The following is a 16772-nucleotide window of genomic DNA, read 5'->3' as shown; positions in this document are numbered from 1 at the left end:
AATAGCCAAAAGGGTTGGTTGGTTATTCCACCCGATTTGTAAGTAATCCAAACAGAGGCAAAATTGTCCCCTCGTTAAAAAGCCACCCATTGTCCAAACCGGGATTGGGAATAAACCATTAAGTAATCCAGGAAGATGCCCACCACCTACCCCTTTCGCATTCAATGAAAAAATGTTACCTTCATGGATAATTTAATGTCCAATAGTTGTATTAGACAAGTGTGGCGTTTCATCCCCCGTCCTATGTAATGGGTTTTGTAAATAGTCTACGTTTAATACTCCTAATTAGTATCTAAACATTCGATGTGACACGTGCTAAAAATAAGACAGTGGAAGAAAACGCCCCCTTTGTTTACACATATATTTGCTAATTAAATTACCATGGAAGTCACTATTTATTCATGCATTGCGAAAGTGTTAGTTGTTGGCCTTCTCCTTGTATAATTTATAGCTTCATCTCTATCCACGTGTTGACAATGTGATGCCTTTTTATGCAGGGATCATATATCCTCTCTTTTGAAATTCATACAAAATCGGGTGAACAACCAAACAACACTTTTTGCTACATTCCTTATAGTTTATATTTCTATGAGTGGTACTTTAAATTGCAGTTTTTTTAGAAATACTGTTTACAAAGGAATTGTTCCCATCCTATTGTTTGGTTTGCACGGAACACGAACGGTGCTCCATATTTGCATGCTGATTTCAAGGATTTCTAGCATCCACTTGGTTCTCTTGGTAAAATTCCTATGCACAAAGAACGAGAAATTCAATGCAGCAACTACTAGTTAATGACGGTTCTTGTATACAGGCACATTTGTCGGTGGGTAATAGAAGACGCCATGTCCGATCAACTAGTGAAAAAAAGATAACTTCGTCGTGGCTTAAAATCCTTTAGAATTTGTTTGTTTTTCTTGTGATCTATCCAAACGCTTAAAAGAGATTGAACCTGCTTACTCTATCTGTTCCAAATTATAAGTCGTTTTAACTTTTTTAAATTTATAGACTTTGTTATGCACTTAGATATACCTTATGTCTAAATGCATAATAATGTCTATGCATCTAGAAAAGCCAAAACAACCATAATTTGGAACGGAGGGAGTAATATGTAATTATATTTCTTCAAGATCTCTTTAAAATAAAATAGGTTATCTCTAAGGCCCAGAGGATTGTGCTGAATGAAGAGAGACACAGCCTCCTGGCTGTAGCTCATTTGAGCGGCGGCTGCTGCAACTATGCTGCCTGTGCAGCCCTGCCATTCGGTTGCATGCCGAAATAGCAGCACAACTGCTTGCAGTTCGGCTAGCTGGCTAGGAGCAGTTGTTGAAAAAGCAACTGTGCTATAGCGACTTCTGGCTTCTGTTGTGGCTGCTGCAGTCGCAGCCGCAGCGTAGCCGTAGCGGCTGTGTCAAGCAGGGCGACAAATTCCCTTTAAACTATTCTTATCTAAACTATTCGAATGACATTGCTCATCAAATAGACAGTCAACTCAACAATACAGATTGTTATAAAAAAAACTCAACAAGACAAATGTGAATAGATGAGACTGGTTTTCAAATATTAAGAAATTTCTCCGCATTACCTCAGAATTGTGCTGAGTAAAGAGACAGAAACTTCATTTAATAGAATGCATGTTGAATTCTTGTCTAAACTACTATAATGACATTACTCATCAAATGGACAGTCAACTCAACTAAACAAAACAGATGAGAATGTGATTTTCAAATATTAAGAAATGTCACTGCATTATCTCCAAATTTCATGTCTACCAAAAGAAAATTCAGAATTACACATCGGGGGCTTAAAAACAGGTGGATGGTCGACAGAGAGCGGAAAGTCAAATCCCACGAAAAGTCACAGCTGCGGTGAGCTGACAGACCCTGCATTTAATAAACCCCTCCCGACCGTGGACTTTGCCCATTCTCCATTGTATATTCCTTAAAAAATATTCGGGCACGGAAAAGACGAAAACACAAGCAAGCAAGCGCGTCCGTGTCCCCTCTCCGATCAAATCCACATCGGAGCAACCACCGAAAGCCACGCGATTCCTACCCGTCCGGCCGCCGCCATCAACGCCGCCGGTGGGAGGTGCCTGTCGACGCCGACGCTGGTGGCGCCCCGGCCCTGCTTGGGTCCGGAGCGCCCTTCCCTCCCTCCTCGTGCGTCTGTTTTCCACGGCGGTTGGGTCACGTCAAAAGTCTAATCTTTTATCTGCCTCCCGTCGCTCTGACGCCGCCTTTTCTTGACTAATCGGCGGCGGAATTAGCCGACTGGGGTTGGGCTGCCTTGTCTTCTTCCTTCCGATCGGTACTGGCCCGGTGGTTGATACCTTCTATTCTCTTCCCTTGTTTGCTGCTCGAAAGGGCGCATTCCCCCCTTGGTTCTTGGTTTGTTGAAGGTTGTCACCTTCCTCTTGTTGGCGTTGATTTTTTTCTCCGGTGAGCGCGTCGTCAACTCGACGACTCAGGTGGGTAAAGTTGGTTCGATCTTTGCGGCGTTCGGTTATTTGTTTGTTATCGCCGGCGACGGATTCCAGCGTTGGGTGGGATTGAGCGAATTCGCCGCCAATTTCGCATCTTGCAGTGCTCGGCTGGTGGAGAGATTTGACTTATTGGCGAGTCGGCATTGGTCGCCATGGGCGGCGTGTGCTCGGCGGGGATCGCCGGGGACAAGTCGCCGACGGAGCTCTCGTTCCGGGCAATGGGGTTCGTGGTGGAGCAGGAGTTCAGGGCCTTCTCGGCTTCCGGTAAGAACAGGACGGCGCCCGTCGAGGAGGCGGCAGAGCCTGAGCTGGTGAGCGATCAGTGGTCTCGTCTCTCTGAGAAGGGTTCGCCGCCGCCGTCCACGGGCAACAAGGCTCGTCACTCCTCGAAGGAGCCGCCGCATTTGATGCGTGCCGAGTCGGGGAAGTCTAAGGCCGGAAAACCCAGGAGAAGCACCTCCAGCAAGGCTGGTCCGAGCAAGGCAAGCCTTTCCTTCTGAAAATGTATTGAATAATTGTGCATTAAGTGTGGTTAGTCCTGTATTACATTGTGTGTCATGGCATTGCTGAAAATAATGTCACTTCTTGATCTTGTTTGTAATCAGAGGCACTAACCACTAAGTTTTTATATTGTAGCATGAGACATTGTCATAGTGAGTTGTGAATTCTGGCATGGTTTATATAGTTCAGAGGGAGCTTGTTTTGCCAGGTTTCATAATGCTTTTGTTTTTCTTGACTGTTCTTTCAGGTTTCAGATATAGGCTTAGCACTAGGTAGAAAGAGTACCTCTGGACTTGGGAAAGCAGTGGAGGTTCTCGATAATCTGAGTAGCAGCATGTCAAGTTTGAGCCCTGGCGGGGGGTTCGTGTCAGCACCAACAACAAAGGGGAACAAAATCTCAATCCTTGCATTTGAGGTTGCAAACACAATAGTGAAGGGCATGAGCCTCATGCAGTCTTTGTCAAAAGAAAGCTTGAAGTATTTGAAAGACACTGTCCTTCTATCAGAAGGTGTACAACGTTTAGTTTCAAGCGACATGGATGATCTGATGAGGATCGCTGCAGCTGACAAGAGGTCTGTCAACAGATGTATTAACATTTTGATTCTGTGTTATGGTTTAGCAGATGTTGTTCCCAAGTTTCATGTTCCCAAAGAATGAAACGTTTCATTCTGGCCACATCTTTGCAGGCAAGAGCTGAGAGTATTTTCACGAGAAGTCATAAGATTTGGGAATCGTTGCAAAGATCCTCAGTGGCACAACCTAGATCGTTATTTCTCCAAGTAGGCTTCTCACTGTTTACATGCCTTAATCATTGATATCCAGTTAATGATCTCACTAGCTGTTCTTGTGTTTGTTTCCAGGCTAGAGTCAGAAATTACACCCCAACCAGAATTAAAAGAAATGGCAAAAGCAGATATGCAGCGACTGATGACCCTTGTTCGATACACTGGTGTGAGTATCACATACTTTGATAAAGCTTTTAGTGCTTTTACAGAAAAGAAACCGCGTATGGTTACATTTCTTTGTTATTTACTAATGTTTGTAGATCATGCTATCTGTCTGCTTTCTCTATCAGTTTCTGATTCAGTTGCTATTCATTCTAGTTTTTTTTCTGATTCAATTGCTATCTCACTTGTTGTTTCATAGGATCTCTACCATGAATTACATGCCTTGGATAGGTTTGAGCAAGATTATCGCCGTAAATTGGAGGAAGAGAAAAGATCAGTTACATTTGAAAGAGGTATTTCCATGTTCATCCATGTATCAGCCTTGTAGCTTCAGATGCTATTTTGCTGCCAATCCAATTCTCTGATTCTCATCAAACTTATAATTGTCTGCCATGAATGAACAGGGGACACTGTTCAGATTATCAGACAAGAACTGAAGAGCCAGAGGAAGCATGTACATAGTTTGAAGAAAAAGTCTCTTTGGTCTAAGATTCTTGACGATGTAAGTAATTTATATTGAAATCATGCACAATAGGAAGTGTGCAGATGACGAGCACAATAGGAAGTGTGCAGATGAAAATTTTCTGATAGTCTCTGCTTAATGGGCAACATGAATAGCTAATTTAACCTCCTATTTGTAGGTCATGGAGAAGCTTGTAGATATTGTCCACTTCTTACATGTTGAGATTCAAGATACTTTTGGGCATTGTGGTAAGCTCATTCGCTCATTCCCTTTATCATTGAACCAGCCAAGGTTACCACCTAATTACTATTGGCTTGTCTGTTATGTGTTTTTGGTTCCTGTAGATGGCGAGTCAAATGAATCCCAAGAGAGCCGTCAAACGTTAGGCTCTGCTGGCCTCTCTCTTCACTATGCTAATATCATTTCTCAGATTGACAACATTGTAAGTTTCTTGTGGTTAGTCAAATATATTTTGCTACCTGATATTCACTTTTGCAAGTGTCCATATTGGTTGACTGCATTTATTTTCCATATTCAAATTGTCAACTATTGGGTTATTTTGAAACTAGCATATCAAATATGTTCTATATAGCATATCAAATATATTCTATATATTTATACTCTAGATACCATGTTCATAGTTCACAACTTGTAGTCATATTGGACAGTAGTTCAAAAAGGCGGTTAGGTTGCTACATTCTGAAAATCCAAACTTTTTGTTTAGGAATGCTGTTTTTATGGTCAATCAGTCATCATACAGAAATGTGCCAACACGAATATTGGCCTTTTGCACTTAATAAATGTAATTCTGGCAGAACTTACGCTGCTAATGAGCACCATTCAAACATACATTCAGCAAATACTATCGCCTAGTACGATTAGTTGTTGAACATTCCTAGGGAACTGTTTACTAACTGATTTTGCATACACAAGGTTTCCCGAAGCTCTGTCCCCCCTCAAAGTACAAGAGATGCACTCTATCAAGCTCTGCCTCCAAATGTCAAGTCAGCTCTTCGAACAAGATTGCTAACTTCCTCAGAATCTGAAGAGGTATTTTGAGGCTTGAAACGTCGCTCACTTTGACAACCCTCTACTCAGAAGCTTTGTTTTCTAAATTGCATCTTTTCCATTTTAGGTTCCAATCACTCAAATCAGATGTTCAATGGAGAAGACGTTGCAGTGGATTGTCCCAATTGCTAATAGTACGGCTAGGTACTCAATTTGAACTGTGTAAATAATAAATACATAAAAATAGATTCAACCAGAACTTTGATCTTTTTCAAGGTATTTTCTTTATGTTAATCCTTGTTTGCAATGCTATACCAGGGCACACCATGGATTCGGATGGGTTGGTGAGTGGGCAAACACGGGGTAATGCACTGATCCTGTTTCCACATGTTCCTCAAAGTATTAACGTGTAGTCTCAAAATGCAAGAATTCTTATCTGGGTTGCGAACTAATTCATGCAGGAACGATCTGTCACGAAAACAGCCTGGCCAGCCCGACGTACTGAAGATCGAGACCCTCTTTCACGCAGACAAGGCGAAGACAGACGCATGCATTCTGGACCTGGTGGTGTGGCTGCACCATCTCATCAGCTACAGCAGGCCAAACAAGGGAGGCAGGTCACCGAGCCGATCCCCCGTCCGTTCCCCAGCGCAGTCGAGCCACGCGGCCCCACGATCGCCTGTCTCAGCCGCAGCGTCCAGGGGGGCTGCTGGTCTCACCCGAGAAGACCGCGAGATGCTGCTGGACGTGTACACACGGCGACGCAACCCCGGGAAGAGCAAGAGCCAGGAGCTGTCGACGGCAGCACGCGGAGGTGGCAGGTCTGCGCTGAGCAGGAACGACAGGCTGAGCAAGAGCAGCAGCAGCCACTGCCCGTCGCGGGAGCAAGGCGGCAGGGTGTTCCCCCTGACGCCGAGCAGGTCGCCCGCCGTGTCGCCGGTTGTTCACTTCGACATCGACCGGATCAAGGCGCTGGACGTGGACGCGATGGACAAAACCGATGTTCAGAAGCAGCCGTGAGAATGTGAGATGTTCGGACACCTACTCTGGTCACTGTGAGTTTTTTTGGTTCAACGCAGTGAAAATAAACTGAGCATCGTGGAGGATTCAGAGCACCGTGGAAGATTCAGAGGTTCAGGTGTTCTCGCGGCGGCGCAGGCAGCTCAAGGTGGTGTAATGTAAGCATGGCGATGGGATTGGATGTCCGTGTAGTGGAAGGTGTGAGTGGCCTGTCAGTGTGAACTGTGGTGGAAGAGGATGGAGAGGTTAGGCCAAGTTTAGGTATATTGGAAACCGTGATCTCGTGAGTGATCGTGTTGATTAGTAGTAGGAGATTGTAGCATACATAACGCCTGCAGAAATTCTGCAAGCACATACATAGGCAGGTTATTATCTTCTTTTTCTTTTTCACTATTGGCCGTCAATCTGTTGTGTGGTCAGTTTGTGTACATGAACCGTGCCAATCGTGCAGAATTCTCGTGTGTGTAACCTGTAAGTTGCAACTGTATATACGTACACCCGCGAATTGTGGAATATTGAGAGTGCAGTAGGCATGCGCCCGAGTACAATGCAAGTTCAGCAGTATCCAAGATGATCTTGACTCTTGAGGTTGTTGGGGAGCCGTCCAAGATTGCTGTGGTGAACGCATCAGTCAGCAGGCCAGGAGATGCGCACAGATTGTGGAAGGGTTGGGTTGCCTGGTGAACTCCACAGGGCTGGAGCAACATGAGCGTCAGGAAGAAGAACAGGGAATCAATCCTCCACTCCGTCGGCAGCAGAGACGGAGACAGCAGGAACCCCTGGGTTTAGGGACAGGGCCGAGCGTTGCCGCATCAGCAAGCTTGGTTGGATTCGAGTCGACTGGCAAGCAACATCCCATGCTGTGGCAGAGAGAGTCGGCCATGATGAGCAGACCTGGTGATCCAAGTTCAGAGTCGCCATTGCTGACGAGCCATGGAGATGGAACGGACCATGATGATTCACTGCCCAGTTCGCCTACAACAAATGATGAGATTCGCTTACCCCAGCCGGGTGAATGGAGATCGGCTGGCTCTGCATCACGTGGCCCCCCAAAGGTGATCCAACGGCCAGGAACAAACAGAAGGCCCGTATATACACATGTCCAGAAACCGATGGCGTACGCGCGTGTCCTCTTCGTAGGTTTCTGTTTCAGCTGTTACTCGAGCACCATGGCCGGTCCGGCCCGCACGTGTGGTGTCACGGCCCCTGCGTTACGTGCCCACGAGATCCAGCCATTGGTGGGTGTCCGTGGACAGGCACATGGACACCGATCTGTCGGAGGATCATACTCAAGCCTGGACCCGTGTGCCAGCAGGACGGGCCTGGCTGCGACCCGCGCGCGATGGGGGCGGGCACTGCCTTACGCGCTCTGCATGCCATGTATCCGTGTCTCATGGCGGATGTGGGCGTCAGCGTATATACGAGAGCGTATGTGCGTGTTTGGTTGGGTGACTATCCCTCTAGTCTAACGCAGGATGTACGTGTTTGGTTACCTGGTTAGAGAACTTAGCCAGTCCAATCTAAGCCAAAAGGTATTTCATAGTCATGCCCAATTAGTACGTCCGAATCCGGTGTTTCTACGGAGTCAGGATGTGACTAGCTAGGTCCCACCTTATGCCGGCCTCATCCTTCGCCTCCCGTCACCGCTTCATCTCGTCACCACAGACTCCTTAGCTATTGCCATTCGCCATGCTATGGCCGGCGATGACAGTGATAGGGACTGCGGGACCACCGCGGGGAGGGTAGCGGCGGCCGCGGAGGCGGCGGCGTTGCACGGCTGGAGTTCGCCGAGGAGCTCAGGGAGGTACGCGGGAGTTTGCGGATGGGGAGCATGATCAGGCGCTGCCGCTACATTGGAGAAGGCGCTCCACCTGCTTCAGCTCGGCCACAACGAGAGTGTTATCAGTAGAATTGGATCAGGGAGAGAAGAATGGACGAGACAATTGTAGCGCTACCCATTAGGATTGTCTAGCTTATTGGAAGAAAATGAAGGGAGAGAGACGTCAAATCGCTGACTTGAGATGAACTCGCTAGGCAGGAGCAAAAAAACATGTGGTGGAGACTGGAGGCTGAAGAGAAAGGACAGCGAAACATGTGGTGGAGAGAAAATAACAGACCAAGAAACGTGTGGTGGTGTGCCTGACTTGCCTTCGATGAGACCAAATAATAAAATCGCTTATGTACAAGCTTCAATGAGTAATGGGTTTATGTAAAAATAGATTAAGTACAAGCTAAAACTAAAATAAAATTATGTAAAAATTGCTTAAGCAAATTAAATAATAAAATGGAAAGACGAATGATATTGGAGTGAGAAAGTGGTGACTTACTCATAAACTCACCCCCTATATAAGAGGTGATCATACACAATGCAAGCCATGCAACCAAATATGATCTTCTATGACCAGGCTAACTTAATCCAGCGAACCAAACACGAAGTTAATTTCTCCCACCAAACCAAACACGAAGTTAATTTCTCCTACCATATAGGCTAACTTAACTCAGCGAACCAAACACGGAGTTAATTTCTCCCACCATACAGGCTAACTCTAACCATGGCTAACTCCTACCCAGGCTGATCTAGATCAAGCAACCAAACACAACCTTTAACGCCACCGTATAGTACCAAGCATTCAGAAAAAAAAAATAATTGAGGGCACGGGAATGCATGCTACGCACTTTTCGGCGGCAGGGAGAGCAACGTTGATCGATGGAATCGGAGTTGGAACATCCTCCATCTGATTCAGAATACACATGTTGTTTTAGACTTCCCGTCCTTCAAACTCCCTTAGCTCTGGTCATCGATACATAAAAAAGGTTGCGTATTTTGCCAATGTGAATTTACCATGAAATTCTTCCCAAAAAAACAAAAAAGGTTTGCCACAAAAATACTTTTAAATATTTATCAATTGCCTTTCTTAATTTGAAATGTCATACTTTTCGTGGAAAATTGTTGGTCAAAGCTCCACCTTTCTAAGAGCGTGTCGATGTCCTAGATGACATGCATTTCTTTATTCGGAAGGAATGGTTATTGGATCAATATGGAGTTAAAAAAATTCTTAAAATATGAAACTAATCGTCTAACGTCGTATGCACTAAACGTAAACGTACCTTAATTCATTAGGTTCTTTCTAGTGGAATGTGACCTCTCGTAATAAAAAAATATACTTATAATTTGTGCGCGCGCGCGCGAGCTTAGTTAAAATATACCAAGTTTTATTCCATTTTGAAATGAAATACTATGCCTTGTTTTTCTCCAGGGAGGAAGCAAGCTACCGAGGGACGCTAGGACACAGATCCGCGTTGGCTCGCGCTTGCCTTCCCCTTTTGGTTCTCCGCTTTCTCCTTTATCTGCTCCATACTGCAAAGTGGTATGTACCCTTGCAGGAAAGGAAGATATACCTGCTAGATTTAGCTCTCTCTCCATGATTAGCTAACGGAAAGTGATGAGAACACATCATTACAGATAATAATACGAATCCATGTGTTTCAGGGCTAATAAAGTGCAGGCGTTGAATAACGACAGCCGGAAGAGCCTTCCATTGGCGCAGCTTTCTGACCAAAACCCACTGATAATTTCAACAACATCACCCGTTCTTAAACGTGAGGTTTTAGAATAGTAGGCATTGTAGTAGATTATTAGGTTTGGCATCAAAGTTATTTCCCAACCGGCACTAATTAATCGGGACTAAACACTGGTAGAAAAATGAGCATTAGTCCTGGTTGGGCATCTGACTAAGTAGGGGATGCAATCCTTTTATACCCTTTAGTCCCTGGGCTTGTTACCGACCGGGACTAAAGCTCTCGGAGGCTTTAATCCCGATTTGTAACACCAACCTGGACTAAAGGATCACTTCTTTAGTCCCAGTTGGTGTTACCAACCAGGACTAAAGGTGTCTCCATGGACTACAAAATTTATACCTAGGACTAAAGCCTCTTTAGTCCCGGGTCCAAAAACAACCGTGATTTTTGTTAAGGATGGAATGTCGTTTTTCTACTTAGTGTTAGTTGGTTATCATTATATTATTAATGAAAGGGTAGTTTATATAGCTAGGGGAAAATAGACGTCATTGCAACAAGAACAGGACCCTTGTTGCAAGTTAGGTTTCAAGAAATAAAGCCACATGCATTATTGATGTATTACATCCTACGTCTGCAACCTTTATGAGTTCTACTACTACGAGGAGAATTAAATGACTAAATGTCCAAATGTACCTAAAATGCCTATTTGAGGACAAATTTTGAATTCTTATGCCTTGTGTTCATAATGGAGGGAGTATATCAGTGTTGGTACTCCGACATACGTATATATCAGGGCTCCGAGTGCTCTATATTTGTGCTATTACCATTTAACTCGACGATATTGGTCCTTGCAATTTCAATTAAGGGGGCAGGATCTGAAATTAAATGCAATGATCGCGCTACGAGCAAGGCAGAGAACCAGAGAATGGGGATTGTGATGTGCATCGAAGTCGGTGTCCGACATTATCCTTGAATGAGGACGACGTATATTCAAGAGCATAGACGATGAGCAAACAAGGCATGAATAGCCATATAAGTTGGCACCCAATTAACTATGTGCTAATGTCATATAAAGATCGTATGTGACACTCAATTAATGTGCATAAAAAGTGCATTAGGAGGCACCAACGTTAGTTGGTCACCCTTGTATTTTCTTTCACGTGTTTGTTGAAAACTCAATGAGTAACTTATGTGGCTAGGTTAAAATTGCAAAAAGAAAAAAAAAAGAAAGTAGCTACGCATGATGTAAATATTATCGTATAAAGAATAGTAGCATTGGATTCATTTGAAAACACTTTATTCTATGGTCATGATTTTATTTGAACAAACACTAAAAAAGTACGTAGAAGAACCTAAGAGCAAAATGTTTATTTTGGATATCACGCCGAGTCAAAAGCGCGCCTTATACTTTGAAATAGTAGGAATAGTAGTATTATTAGATTTTTTTTTCCTATCAAGTTAGTTTGGCTATCGTCGCTATAAATTCAGTATACAGATACGAGCAAACAAGAAGAGAGCAGCCATATATAGTTGGCCGTATCTAGCTAGCAGCTAGCAGCCGCACATGTGGAAAATTAAATGTGTGAGATCGAGTTTATTTGCCGCCTAATTGGCCGGCGGTCGTCGTAATTAGTAGGTGCGGGGGCTCCGTCGCGTCGGCCATCGCTTTTTCTTTATTTTTTATTATTTACACACATATATGCCGTGCGGCGCGCGCCGGCGAACAACACGACGGCGGCACGCCGCCGAGCGGCAGGATATAGGATCTGTCCACTCTCTAGCTACCACAGCATGCTGGGTCGTCGGTCCTGGGCTCCGATCCTGGCCTACAGCTAACTACAAGAAGCATGCATACAACTGCAGGCGGGGCAGGGCGCTGAGGAGCATGCATGTAATTAATCAGAGCGTGACATGACAGTAGGGGAGAGTATGATACTGATCCCGTGATCATGCGTGATCCCAGTGACAAGGACGCGCGCACGTACGTACGTGACGCCGCCGCCATGCTGTACGAAGCACGCTAGCTCTATCTACAGCCCCCTGGCGTCAGGACACTCGCCGTAATTACCAAGGCATGGCATGGTTAATTGAAAGGCTACTCGGTTATTAGCATGCATTATTTTATTTTGGGATAGCACACAGACAGAATTAGCGTGTATGCATAAGAAATGTACTGCACCGTCGACAGCTTGATAGGTATTGGTAGCTTGCAGGAGATCGATCGATTAGACAGCGGGACAAGCAAGGCAGCCTCCACTAGCTACTGCATCTGCATTACATCTGTTCAAAGCATAACCGAAAGGGCCTGTGCGCACATGCGTCCAAGGTGCACGTCATCTATGAAACATGCATGGAGAAATTAAAGGAATTAAAAGTTCGTTATCAGGAGACGATGCGCGCATGTGTGTGGGGTTGTATGCAATATACTGCGCGATTATTGTATTGTTTATCTCGGTAGCAGTTAAGATATGCGCACAGGGACGGTTTGAAGAAGAAGACTTTTCCATGCTAGTGGACTGCTAAATGTGTAGCAGGATGCACTAGTGCACGGAATACTGCGCTGATTTGGTGGGTGCATGCTTCGTGCGTGTCGCAGCTCCGATCCAAGCTGTCGGTTAACATAAAGCTAGTAATAAGCTACCGCACACACCCCCCTCGTCACGCAAATTCGATCGTTTCCTCGTTGTCGCTTCCGATCCGGCGCTCTTTCATTTGAATTGCACGATGAAGCTAGCTAGCTAGCTAGCCACTACTCGTAGTAGTCGTATTTTCGTTAAGGAAAACATGGCAATTGTTTTGAGTGTGTCCATTAGGGCATGGGCGCGGCAGCGTGCAACTTGTACCAAGTACCAAAGGGCTCCCTCGGCCCTAATTTACATGACGTTTTTACAGAGGGTGCTGTGCAGTCGAACTCAGACAATTTGACTAAAACACTAATTAGATCATGTTATTGGAAACTACGTTATTACTTCTGTCATGAAAGACTGTTTTTTAGTATAATATATAATAATTCTACTACTTGTTCTAGCTACCATGCATTAAGATAGTAACCTTTAAAATAAGAAACGGGTAATTTGGCTAAAAATTTTCTTAAAAATAAATCTAAGCCCACATGTTTTCAGAGGCATGCAAGTTCATTATAAGAGTTTTCGTCTTTTCCAACTAAAAAATATTAATGCCCATTAGTATTTTTTTAGTTGAGGGCCCAACTGTATTGTTAGTACATTTTCTAGCATTCCGACAATTTTGTTAGCATAATGTCTAGCACCTCAATAGTTTTGGCAAGTAGTAGCCAACAACCTAACCTTCCACAAATTCATTACATATGGCTAGTTTTGTAGCAAGTTAACAAAATATACTAGAAACTACTGGAAACTTTTAAAAAAAATTATGGTTGAATGGTTATAGAATTTGCTGTCAAACACATCCGGTATATTCATTAATTAAGTGCGGCCCAAAAAGAACTAGTAGCCCTTTTAAGCATGGCCTAGATGTGCAGTTCTTTTATACACATTGAAATTTAGCAAAAAAAAATATTTCAAAATTTTTTACCAAAAAGTAGGAGTACAAGTCAAAGTTGCATAATTGAGACCATATCCGTGTCCAAAAAACATCATAATACGTCACATGTCATGCTTGCACACTTCATGTTTTCATCAGCTAGCTTTCAGACTTTTCAGGATTACACACGCTTCATCTTTCGATCCCAGCAGTGGCCACCCAGAGCAACTCGACCACGAGCTTAAAAGTTCTCAGTAAACTTTGAACGCAAACCCAATAATTAATGATGAATGCTTACTAAAGCACACACCATGCACCACCACCACCACCACCACCACCAACAGCACCAGCATTCCATTGACTGCAACTAATGGTACGTACGGTCCTGCTGCTGAATTATTGGGGCAAACACTAATTAACAGTTACGCACATGTATCAAATGGAATCATATATGCTATTAGCCTATTACTACTCCTGATCATGTCGATCACTAATTTACAGCGAATCGTCGTCGCAAATCCAAACCAATCACACTATTTTGCTATCAACAGTTGAACACAGCAGACAGCACACGCGCGAACGGGGGAGAGAGAGATCATCGGAGATGTCGTGGACCTCGCTCGTGGCGTGGAGAGGTCCGGAGCTCGTCAGGCGGCCGGCGACTTAGCCTTGGCGGCGAAGCAGGCGGCGGCGCGCTTGCAGGAGCGGTAGAGGCTGAGCATGGACAGCCACTCGGCGAGGGCGTCGCCCAGCCGCGGGGACTGCCGCCGGCCCCGGCGCACCCTCCACCCCCGCAGGCGCCCCGCGCGGTCCGAAGGGTGGGTGTCCATCGCGGCGGCGGCGTACTCGGCGGGGACGACGGAGGCGTAGGGGTCGGAGCCGCCGGCGCAGGACCTGGCGAGCAGCGACGGCGGGAGCGGGAGCGCCTTGCTCTTGGAGGAGGAGGACGGGCGGTTCCGGGCGGGCGTCTTGGGGATGCCCGGGCGGTGCTCCCACGAGAAGGGCACGGCGGAGGCGCGCAGCGGAGAGGGGAGGAACCGGTGGAACGGCGACGGCGACGACGGCGGGAAGAAGGAGAACGGGGAGGCCGGCGCCAGGGACGGCGGCGAGTGGTGATGGTTGGGCTTGGACGGGAGGAGGCGCCGGCGGCGGCGGGGCGTGGCGACGGCGGAGGAGGGCGTCGCCGGCGCCGGCGAGGGATGCGACGGGGAGGCGGGCATCGGGGCGGCCTGTGTGGTGGCGAATGGTGGAGGTGGCTGGTGGGGTGCGCCGCTGGGGTTGGTCGGTCGGGATTTATGCTGCGCGCGCGGCGCGGGTTTGGGCGTCCAGGGGAGGGGACGGAGCGAGGGAAGGAATATTATAGGACGCCGCGTACGCCAAGTGGGATGCGGACGTGGCTGCCCGGCTCCTTCCGTGCGTGCCTCGACCATTTTTACAGCAGCGAGGAAAGTTTAAATACTCGTACCACGAACGATCGATAGTGATACCAAATTAGTGAACACAACTTTAACATCATTGCTAATTCTTGTAGTACCAATTGAATCGTTTTCCATTTACTTTAGCCATACAAAATTGAGAAAATATTTTATTCGTTTGCATGTCTGAGCAATTGTTTCGGATTGAAATATCGATGTTTGCATCGATATCTGAGTAATTGTTTCTGATTGAAATCATCGATATGTGCAATAGCATGCTTCGATTATTCAATCATCGGTCTACAACATGCTAGTCTGAGGGCATATGCCCCCCCCTCACCCCACCCACATGATTCGTCATTGGATTAACTTGGTATCTATACAGTGATGTATACTTATCAGCATCCTGTTGACTTTTCTACTATCCACACTGATGTCCAATTTTCTTTTGCTCAGCCAACTCTCATATCTACATATTCGGGTTAGGTCAAGTCGTGATTCGATCCGAAGACAAATAAAAAAAAAGTGGAAACCTCTCGCTGGTAGGCAATGGTCACTTGAGAACTTTCAAATTGGATCCTAACCAGTGCCGCATCTTAAAAAAAATTCCTTTATTCTTTAAACAAAGCAATTTTAACTTTAAAGCAAATTCAAAATAAATTTTGCCCCTAAGGGTACTAGCAATGTGAAGAAAAAGCAGTAAGACCTACATGGCTCCTCTATTACCCGGTAGTAGTATCGTGGAGGTCCATAAGAAGAAATAGAAACTTGGTTTCTCTCACTCTCCACTCTCCTCTACCGCATGTCTGCCTCTCTTAAGAGGTTAGAGGTAGATTAACCTCATGCTACCTAAAGGAGCATGGTACGGGGGATCGAGGTTCAACCTCCGACCGGTATGTTCCGCACTCTATCAGGGATACGACCGGCAGTAATCCAACCCGGGATGGCCACCTCCACACTATAACGAGCTGATCGCCTTAGCCGACGCCCACTCAATATATGTCGACATTACCAGAGATCAGTAATTCTACTTTTTACATGTTGACATTACTGGGTTATGGTGTTTCTTTTCTTTTTGTTGCAAAAGGTAAATGATTCTTGACCTTGTCGTTTCGTTCGCCGATAGATTCTGAAAATACGGAATGAAGCTGCTGAAATTAAAACAATACGAAGGAAATCCAATACGCAAATACACACTTTCACTACAGGAAAGCTAAAAATTGCCGAGTGTATTTTTTTTGCCGAGTGTTTTTTTGCGAGCACTCGGCAAATAAGCTCTTTGCCGAGTGCCAAGCCAAAAACACTTGGCAAAAAAAAAAACACTCGGCAAATCGGGGCTTTGCCGAGTGTCAAATGAAAAACACTCGGCAAAGCCCCCTCTTTGCTGAGTGTCAAAAAAAACACTCGGCAAAGAGGGGGGGTTTTGCCGAGTGTCAAAAAAAACACTCACAAATAGGAGGGTTTGCCGAGTGTTTTTTTTTCACTCGGTAAAAAAATATTTTTTTTCCTCTTTTTACCATGAAATTTTTTCTACTCCCCACATACAACATGTGGTACTCCATGTTAAAATTTGGTTATATTTTTTGATTTATTTGCTATATTTATTTAATTAATTGCATTTCAAGGAAATTTTTGGTATAAGTCAAATTTGAACCGCAAGTGATTCAAATTATGGAACAAAATGAGTAGAAAAATGATATTCATGTTATTCGGCCCAATTTGAGACCTGACCCATGAAATGACAAGAAAATTTCGAACATCTTGTTCAGGAAACACGACCACGAACGTGTGGCAGTGGTATTTTTAAATTATAAAAAAACAAGCAAAGTCTGAAAATCATGAGATTTGTCATGATGTGATGCTATCATAGGTGGGAGGCTGTGGAAAAAAATTGAGAATGTTTGCACATTTCGTC

General features: G+C 45.1%; 2 protein-coding genes across 2 annotated transcripts; one reads left to right on the top strand and one right to left on the bottom strand.

Annotated features, from left to right (window-relative positions):
* Positions 1-1943: 1943 nt before the first annotated feature.
* LOC101784892 lies at positions 1944-6955 on the top strand. The gene is made up of 13 exons (XM_004952775.4): positions 1944-2467; positions 2584-2964; positions 3231-3556; positions 3671-3763; positions 3845-3935; positions 4131-4224; positions 4336-4433; positions 4573-4642; positions 4739-4836; positions 5328-5444; positions 5530-5606; positions 5721-5765; positions 5864-6955. The coding sequence occupies exons 2-13, from the start codon at positions 2635-2637 to the stop codon at positions 6420-6422; spliced, it is 1998 nt and encodes a 665-aa protein (XP_004952832.1). The 5' UTR covers positions 1944-2467; positions 2584-2634; the 3' UTR covers positions 6423-6955.
* Positions 6956-13523: 6568 nt separating this feature from the next.
* On the bottom strand, positions 13524-14872 carry LOC101785282 (vegetative cell wall protein gp1). The gene has a single exon (XM_004952776.3). It carries the CDS (start codon positions 14870-14872, stop codon positions 14090-14092), a length of 783 nt encoding a protein of 260 aa, XP_004952833.2. The 3' UTR covers positions 13524-14089.
* Positions 14873-16772: the final 1900 nt, after the last annotated feature.

Source organism: Setaria italica, chromosome I, assembly GCF_000263155.2.
Source record: "Setaria italica strain Yugu1 chromosome I, Setaria_italica_v2.0, whole genome shotgun sequence".
Taxonomy (NCBI): Eukaryota; Viridiplantae; Streptophyta; class Magnoliopsida; order Poales; family Poaceae; genus Setaria; species Setaria italica.
This window is presented reverse-complemented; position numbering and strand designations above follow the sequence as displayed.

Coding starts and splice junctions, on each gene's coding strand:
- LOC101784892 (XM_004952775.4), top strand. CDS start 2,635: ATGGGCGGCGTGTGCTCGGCGGGGATCGCCGGGGACAAGTCGCCGACG. Junction 3,936..4,130: donor CCCTTGTTCGATACACTGGT/GTGAGTATCACA, acceptor GTTGTTTCATAG/GATCTCTACCATGAATTACA. Junction 4,643..4,738: donor AGATACTTTTGGGCATTGTG/GTAAGCTCATTC, acceptor TGGTTCCTGTAG/ATGGCGAGTCAAATGAATCC.
- LOC101785282 (XM_004952776.3), bottom strand. CDS start 14,872: ATGGTCGAGGCACGCACGGAAGGAGCCGGGCAGCCACGTCCGCATCCC.